The 8163-nt window shown below is 46.5% G+C and overlaps 2 protein-coding genes across 3 annotated transcripts; one reads left to right on the top strand and one right to left on the bottom strand.

The window, feature by feature from the left end:
• The first annotated feature begins 253 nt into the window (after positions 1 to 253).
• LOC137793652 (protein SPO16 homolog) lies at positions 254 to 1968 on the top strand. 2 transcript variants are annotated; one of them, XM_068589926.1, is made up of 5 exons: positions 254 to 409; positions 610 to 703; positions 1263 to 1404; positions 1492 to 1570; positions 1685 to 1968. In XM_068589926.1, exons 1-5 carry the CDS (start codon positions 344 to 346, stop codon positions 1790 to 1792), a joined length of 489 nt encoding a protein of 162 aa, XP_068446027.1. In that variant the 5' UTR covers positions 254 to 343; the 3' UTR covers positions 1793 to 1968. The 2 variants fall into 2 exon arrangements, with proteins under 2 accessions (XP_068446027.1, XP_068446026.1); XM_068589925.1 differs by having other exon boundaries at positions 1233 to 1404.
• Positions 1969 to 2046: 78 nt separating this feature from the next.
• On the bottom strand, positions 2047 to 7194 carry LOC137793651 (glomulin-like). The gene is made up of 18 exons (XM_068589924.1): positions 7153 to 7194; positions 6729 to 6854; positions 5844 to 5954; positions 5656 to 5764; positions 5058 to 5310; positions 4721 to 4811; positions 4467 to 4633; positions 4336 to 4389; positions 4204 to 4234; positions 4027 to 4116; positions 3823 to 3864; positions 3624 to 3697; positions 3232 to 3316; positions 2991 to 3100; positions 2642 to 2705; positions 2422 to 2557; positions 2238 to 2332; positions 2047 to 2142 (listed from the first exon to the last, which is right to left on the bottom strand). Exons 1-18 carry the CDS (start codon positions 7192 to 7194, stop codon positions 2047 to 2049), a joined length of 1776 nt encoding a protein of 591 aa, XP_068446025.1.
• Positions 7195 to 8163: the final 969 nt, after the last annotated feature.

Raw genomic sequence — 8163 nt, 5'->3', positions numbered from 1 at the left:
GAATTAAAATATAAGATACAGTTGGTAAAAGAAGACGTTAACAGCTGTTGTAAATTAGCGTAACTAGTAAAGAAACGTCTGTGCCCTCTACAAAATAACAATATCAACTGGAAAAAGAAGAGAAAAACTCGCCTGTAATGCAATCCCTTCCTGGTTTTAGACATGTTGCTGGGTAGAACAGCAGCGCCCTCTGGTGGCTTCCTGCTGACACGACAACCTCACGCTCGTGCTGCGTTCAGGGCACAGAGGCGGCTGTGTGTCGCCCCCCACACAGTTTGAGGGGTCTCACTATCAGAACTAAGTTAGTTACACTCGTCTTGTGCCTTTCACGGAGCTGTGGGTCATGGCGTCGTACGCGGAAACGACTCCTCAGTGGAAAACAACGATTATCGTGAGCTCGTCTCTCCAGGTAGGTTCAGTCAGGGTTTCACTCTCCAGCGGTCAAACCCGAGTTTGCCTTCAGGTGTGAATAATAGCTCTCGAACTGAGCTAGCTTAAAGCTATAGCACCGACAACTAAACGCTAAACGTAAGCGAGGAAGAAGAAAAAAACAAACAGTTGGTGAAATGTTGACTCGTTTCAACTCAAATTTGCTTTGATTTTCACCAGAACCACGACACGAACCGGATGTTAAGCGCGCAGCAGCACCGCATCCGGTTCTCAGACGGTGTTGAGTCTGGAGCCTTCATCTTCCCTCTGTCAGGTAAACCTGCGGCCTCACGGCGGTCTGCACCGCCAGCCCACTGAGCCCTCACACACCTGACCGTTAACCCCACTGAGCAATGTTCACTCATTTGAGCTTTGACAGGCTCATCTTGAAAACATACCACAAATACTTTCATTTATTTATGTTTTTAGTCTTTTAATGCAGTGGTTCTCAAACTTTTTTCAGTGATGTAAAATATTTCTTTTAGCCGTGGATCCCCTAACCAGCGCCAAAAACATTTATGGTTGAAAAAAAGATGTAACACACAGCGTTGTGCCATCATTGTCTGATTTAACATGGAATATATATAAATTCATATTTTATAGAATATTTAATAAATAACTTCTAATGGATGCTCATTTTAAATATATATTTTTAAATTGTACACACACCCTCTAGGGCCTTAACGTAGCCCCCATTTGAGAACCACTGTGTTAATGGATGTTGTGCACCTCAGTAAACAAGTAGTAAACAGTAAACTACCTGTCGTTGACTAAGGTTCACCGTTAATCACTCATTTGACCAGGTATTGCATTTCTATTGGTCGACCCCCAAGACCTCCTGGAGCATTTTGAGGAGTCTGGACTCACTGAGAGGATACAAACGTTTGTGCAAGTGCACAGGAACAGTTTCCTGCTCCTTTGTGCCCCCTTTAACGGGAAAAAGGAATTGGAGATCCTATCGATGATTCAACACAGGTACTTCTGCAGGTGGTTTGTCTTGAGTGACACTAATGTGGTGATGGTAACATCATGGTTCATTATTTGTACTTTCTCCTCTCACAGATTCTTTGGCAGTAATCTCAGGATCCTGCCTGTGCGAAACAACGCAGAGGTTGTGAGAGGAATGTTGACCATTGCCAAGGTAAAGGAAACAAGTGGCGCCCAAAGGTTATGCGGTCAGTGTTGATGTTTTAGAGGTGCCGTTGTTGTTCCCTTGCGATACTTTGAGGTTAGCCACGGCTCCGTTTGTCTGCAGGCCACCAGTAAGCCGCATGTGGACACTATCCGAGACCGGATGTCTCTGGCTCGGGCTCGCGTCATCGAAAGCAGTCGTGTGTGGGAGATGCTCAGAGACATTCTCTAGAGCGCAGCATGGGATCCAGATTACCTTATTTGATGCTAACCTAGTACTAGCATTACTTGGGAAATACACAAAAGCAAATATAAAAATATGTTTCAATATATTACTGCAGTTTTCTCTATTTGTATTTATTTTTGCATTTTGGAATAACATTCATTTTTTTAAATGCATGCATTTTTGTATCAGTCAAAAATAAATAAAACCGTGTTTTCTTTAAAATGACCCGGCGGCCTGCAGTGACACGTAGGCACCTGGATTCAGTTTGGGATCTTCAGCTTTTCCTCTGTGATCTCTTCAATACGGACTATCAGACTCTCCATCAGGTCAAAGGTCACCAAAGCACTCTGCAGCACCTGTGACACATGGCAATAGTCAGCTTGCTGATCCTAAAGAAAAACCGAAAGGGTTCAAATTCCAAATAATGAAAGAGGAAAGAAAGAGTCTTCACCTGGAGCTGGACCTCTGGGGGCATGTTGGACACTTCCTTGTGTTTCACCGTGATGCTTTTTAATACCCGGCTGGATCTAGCGGCCTCTCTGGCTTCTGGAGAGAAAAAATGGAGATGGTTCACGGTGTGGGAACCAGGTTATTTCAATGTCGCTTTGTTGCGCAGATTAGCAGCTAATGCCCACCTCTTGCTTTCAGCTTCTGATCCGCCCTCAGTGCCTTCAGGTCAGAGGAGTAACAGCCTCTTGATATGCCGAGACACACGCGCAGCATTTTCAGGTATTTGTCTTTGATCCCGTTCAGCTCTTCCCACACATCTGTCTGAGGGCAGAGGGGAGGAGAGCGTCAGCTTTGTGCATTAACCAGCCTGAGAGCTGTAGGGGTGTGGAGTAGGTCTGGACTTACGATGCTCCTCAGGTCTTCCTCTCTGAGGAGGAGGTAGCGCAGAAGATTCAGGCCCTCCATTATCCTGCACAAACACAGACGGGGCATTGCTCAACAGCTGAATTGGGACGCAGCGGTCCACTTCTCACAACCTAGTTTATCTTTGCATCTCTGCAGGGAAGCCAAACCGTGAAGAGCTCATAGCCTCAGAGCCACAGAGGTCGGTAACCTGATTATATCTGAAGGAGGTTGTGTCACAGAGGTTTACACCTAAGTCCACTTTAATTTAGCTTAATTTGAGGTTTTTTGGTATCTTTTATAGGCCAGAACATGTATGAGCAGGCCTGTCCGCATTGGTGCTGTTACTGACCTGTCCATACTGTTGAGCAGGTCTGTCTTGGCACCTTGTGGCAAACACAACACCAGTCCCAGCAGTGAGAGAAAGTCCTCCCCCAGGAACCCGTTATTGGAGTTACCCGGCTGGAGGAGAGTTAACACGGATTAAACCACCAAATCAGCAGCTCAAACTTCACCCAAGTTATCAAGACGAGGGTCAAATACAGAAGAAGGGGGGGATGTGAGGTTTAGCAGGTCTTTTTATTCAATCTCACCTTCAAAGAAAATTCCACTTGATTCCTGATGTTCTTGACTATGTAACTCTCCACTCCTGCGTGGTTGCTGGTCTTCAACATGCACCTGCAACAGAAAACAGGATTTGTTGTTGTCAGTCTGCAGGTCAACAGGAAATGAGATGTAGCCGCAGAAAATACTAAGAATACAGCAAAGAAAAATAGAACATAAATTGAAATATAGTATTAAATATAAATGCTAACTATGGTATATAGATTAAAGTAGCAAATTGTATTGAGTTGAGCTGACCAAAAATGTGAATATCCGTTATAAATGAGAGAATCATCAGTATATAGTAGATGGTGAATGCATTTCAGCATCTACTAGACGCTTCAATAATAATTTAAATCATATGTGAAATATCCCCTCTCACCTGAAGAACTTGTGCTTTGCTTCGGCATCTAACTTATCGATGAAGAGCTGGAAAACCTGCAATCCCGATTGTCTCTGGGGAACCGACACACACACACACACACACACAGAATAAGAAAGAAAAGTTAACAAACTGATGCGTCGTACATAGCCACAGATGTAGACCACGCCGCTTTCATCAGGCATGATTTTGTACTCACCAAGTGCTGCATCGGGCAGTCGGTAAGAACTTGCCTCAGATTCTGTGAATCACAACACACACACACAAACACACCACAAGACGCAGATTTAAATCGCATCGACTTCATCTGTAGATCCTCCTCCCGGCTGTCTTGTTCTAACGATGTGTTTAATGCTGCTTTTTAAGACCGTGAACCAGAGGCCCGGCAGCACGCTGGCCTTACCTGTGGTGCGCTATAGAAGCTCTTCAGCTCCAGCAGACTCACTGGGAGGCTGCGGTCATGCACACTCTCCAGGCTTTTTGTAAACAGCGCCTGTGTGGAAACAGACACACTTATGCCCAAGAACTAAGCCCTCTGCTTTTTTTTAATTACATTTGATGCACGCTGACGTGTCCTTACCAGTCCTTTGAGCAAGTGTGATTCCTTTTTGCTGTCGGGGGAGAGGTGGGGACAAGATGACAGATTACACAAAGAAATCAATCGAGCTTTAAAACTAGACGTATTCAGCTGCCACTGTACATGACGACCTACCTGCTGAGGAGTTGACTGACGTAGTCCATGTTGTGCTGAAGAACAAATAGAGGGCTGGAACGGCAGGAAACGGAACGACGTCAATTGCTTCGGTCAGTCCGGTGGCGTTCACGGCTCAAAGTATGACTCACCTGAACACGGCCGGGAAGCTGTCGATGCCGATGAGCTGGACGAACAGCAGATAGGCCACGCAGGCTCTGGACTCCTTGGACTCGCTGCCGTCCGCCAGGGCGCTTTTCGTCGGCGGGCCGAAGAACAGGAGCTCCGACGGAGACTCTTGGATCGCAGGCAGCGTGAGCTGCAGCGACGCGCGGTGACACATAGTTCAAGGAGAAGAAAACATCAACGCGTTGACTGCTTTCCCCCCACTGAAATTCGCTCTTACCATTATCTCCGTCGCGAAGAGCCACAGCGACGATTTCCTGTCCCGGTTCAGTTCGGCCTCGAGCAAGGGCTCCCTGAAGCTCCTCATGCAGCTGCAGAGGATCACAACCGGGCCTTTTTTTTTTTTTTTTTTTTACAAATGTCATTAGTGCTCATCCCCAATTCTAACCCTAACCCTCCAGATAAAAGGAAGAAATACACTAAAACAGGTTTAAAATGAACAAAGAACGGCACTATATGGATGAAAATGAATAAAGTACAAGAACAAAAAAAAAACTGCAAATGAGTGAAAACTCTGCTTTAAAGCCCGGCGTTCCCCCCTCAAAAAAAAGACCTACAACTGGAGCAGCTCCGTCCTCAGCTCCTCCTCCTCCTCAGCAGGGGCGACATGGTCTCCGTTTCTCCCCTTCACCTCGTCTACAAACGGCCGGGTGATGGCAGCCAGGGCGCTGTAGCAGCGGCACAGCCCGTGCTCATCGGCCTCCTCCTGCGGCCGGGTGTAAGGCACGGGCAGCCGGGACAGCTGCCTCTGCAGGCCGCTCAGGGCCAAGCCCACACAGGCCGCCTTTCCCTCACCCAGCTGCAGCAGCACTGGTGGAGACACGAGGGTGTAGTTGACGTGAATGCACAGCAGGGGGCGGCAAACCCCCATGTTACAAAGAAAAACAACAGTCGCTTTATTGGCAGTAAACCGACCATGAATACAAGAAGTTCTTGACTTCAGAGACGAAACACATCTAATACCACAGTCCTGCCACCAACCGTCCCTTCATGAAGGCTGGATTGAATTTTGGTTCCGAGTACAAGTGTTTCTATTATTTAGAACGGTGGCAGACAATAAATAGATGCGTTTTTAAAAGGGAATATTAGCTGCTGATGTTGACCTCCAGGCATTGTGTCAAAGTGTTGTACTTTCTTTGCCATGGAGGTTTTTACCTGTTTGAAGATGCGGGACGAGAGCTAAGACGGTCTCAGAAATGGCCACCGGGTCGATGTCTTCAATGAGTTCAAGCAAGCTGTGCAGGAGTTGATTCGGCCTGCAGGTCTACACAACAGAACAGACTTTACGTCTAATGTGGAGGAAAAGTGTCTCCTCTTCCTAGAAGAAGTGTTTGGACCCATACCCTGGTCAGATGTGTGATGGCAGCCTGGCAGTGGTCCAGACTCTTCTCCTTTTTAACCACTTGGGCTAGAAGAGGTGCCATGAGAACGCATCCCATAGACCTCACCATCCCCTGAAGCAAGGGAGAACAACCAGATGTTTTTGCGTACTTCAATTTTAATTTCCAAAAAAAAAGTACCTTGAATGCATTAGGTTTTTCCTACTGTCCTTGACAGAACCCTTCACACACACACACACACACACACACACACACACACACACACACACACACACACACACACATTTAAACCAAAGCTAAGATTATGACATACATTATTGTCAATTCAGTTATTCACATTTTATAATTTTTGCCTGACTGAAAGACAGAAGCAATTAATTAGAACATACATCATGAACATGTTGTTTTTCGTTGGTACATGCTCTGGCCAGGGATTTCTCATTTGACAGTCAATCATTTGAACCCTTTGGGTGTTTTGTTTTCCAGCCTCAGAAAGAGTAGGACAGCGTCACGCTGTACACAACTAGAGAGCGCAGAGAGATGGGACAAACCAAGGGCACTTAAGAGGAGTGCCGTATCGAAAAAGGGTTACCAGTGGAGCGAGAAATCTGACTGAATATCTGCTCGTTCCCTCCCTCCGCACCTCCAGGTCGAGAGGTCGGCAGCGGCTGCTGCTCTTCGCTTCGGTGGCTCCGAGGGCGCCGTTGCTCAGGAGGCCGCGGTGTGGCTGCGTGCACGCTTTGTATGTGTCGTGTGACAGTTTAACACCGAACGCCACGTGTGTGTGTGTGTGTGTGTGTGTGTGTGTGTGTGTGTGTGTGTGCGAGTAGATTTCTTCAGGGGAGCCGGCAGAACAGAGCCGTCTCCGGCAGCGGCGAGGGTAAATACCTGGTTTTGCTCCTCCTGAAGGAAAGTCAGGAGTTGTGCAGCGTCCCCCTGGGCGAGACCGGCCGATCCCAAACTCTTGAACTGCTGGTAGTCCTCTGGCTTCAAATCGTCCTCCGGGGTATTTCGCTAATGAAAATGGAGGTAGGACACCTGTTAGTTTGACCAGATTTTTATTCTCAGCATGAACTCAGCATTTTTTTTATCCTGATAAGTCACGCTAGTGGACGAGGAGGACGACACAATGCAGACTGCCGGCAACTTATGGATGAAAGTGGGCGTGTTATCTCCATTGATTTCTTAAAAGTGCTCACAGAAGTTCCCTCGCTTGAAGGCCGCGCCCCTCCGACATCCTCGTGAAAGGAGATAATGAGTTCTAATGGCCTGAGCTGAACTTTTTTTGAATGATAGAATATGGTCGACTTACCCATCTGTGGATTTGGTCCTTCACTTGATCTTCGTTGGCCATCAGTGGCTGGCAGACAATCCTCTTATCAGTGCGTTTTTATTCAGGGCTCCACAATAGACGCCGGGGCGACTATAAGAACCGGTGTCGGCGCTGGTATCTAAATGATCAAATGTGTGGCTCTACTGGTGACGCGAGAGAGAGACTGTAAGGAACCAAACATAAACCTCTTATCTCCCTTTGTGCTTGGCATGTAATAGGATTAAACCAGAGCACTTCTGTGTGGCCGCAGAAAGCGTGGAACCGTCTGGAAGGATCGCATTAAATAACACGTTCAGTTCTGTAAAAGTGAACAGTGCAGTTGTAGTGACACTCTGTGACCTCAAATATACAGGATCTGCACCAGAGACCCCCCATGAATAGTTTGTATAATCCACCAGAATGTATCATAATTCTGCTGATGGGTACACCCCATTGTGTTTACATCAAACTAATTGGATTACTCTGTGTGGGTATTGTATACCTTCTGTATTGTGGTGTACTCGTGGTCTCTAGGAGAACTACGGCGGCCGAAGGGGAAAAGTGAGCCAGTGTTTGGTTTGTCCTTTCTGGGCCTCCGTAGAATCATGGCGGTGGCTCCAGATTCAAACGCCATATCTTAAGAAAAATTAAACGCAACTATTCTTTGATTATACACAACAGAAAACATACTTATTCATATTCTATTCTATTTCTGCCAACAAATATCCTAAATGCTACACACTGCCGTAAATACTCTCTCTCCATCCATCCATCCATCCATCTATCGTTATGACCTACATCGAGATAGTAGATTTTGGCCGTATCGCCCACCACATGAGAACATCATGTCTGATTCTGTTGTCGTCACATACATGTTGCTGCACAGCTGTACAGGACAGGAAGTCCTCTGTGTGCATTACAACGGTATAAGTCGGGAGAAGGTCAACTAATGATGCGATGAAGTTATTGCAGTGAAAAAGCGACTGCTTTGTTCCTTTTGAATCAGATTTT

This window comes from Clinocottus analis, unplaced genomic scaffold, assembly GCF_023055335.1.
Source record: "Clinocottus analis isolate CAN_PGR_092001 unplaced genomic scaffold, fCliAna1.0.p SCAF_23, whole genome shotgun sequence".
In the NCBI taxonomy this organism is placed as follows: Eukaryota; Metazoa; Chordata; class Actinopteri; order Perciformes; family Cottidae; genus Clinocottus; species Clinocottus analis.
Note: the sequence above shows the minus strand (reverse complement) of the source record. Positions and strands in the feature narration are given on the sequence as shown.

Excerpts from the sequence above, each read along its gene's own strand:
- LOC137793652 (XM_068589925.1), top strand. The coding sequence starts at position 344 with ATGGCGTCGTACGCGGAAACGACTCCTCAGTGGAAAACAACGATTATC. Across the intron at positions 410-609 it reads TCGTGAGCTCGTCTCTCCAG|AACCACGACACGAACCGGAT; the intron begins GTAGGTTCAGTC and ends GATTTTCACCAG. Across the intron at positions 1,571-1,684 it reads GAATGTTGACCATTGCCAAG|GCCACCAGTAAGCCGCATGT; the intron begins GTAAAGGAAACA and ends GTTTGTCTGCAG.
- LOC137793651 (XM_068589924.1), bottom strand. The coding sequence starts at position 7,194 with ATGGCCAACGAAGATCAAGTGAAGGACCAAATCCACAGATGG. Across the intron at positions 4,117-4,203 it reads CACACTTGCTCAAAGGACTG|GCGCTGTTTACAAAAAGCCT; the intron begins GTAAGGACACGT and ends GTTTCCACACAG. Across the intron at positions 2,706-2,990 it reads CTGCTCAACAGTATGGACAG|GATAATGGAGGGCCTGAATC; the intron begins GTCAGTAACAGC and ends GTGTTTGTGCAG.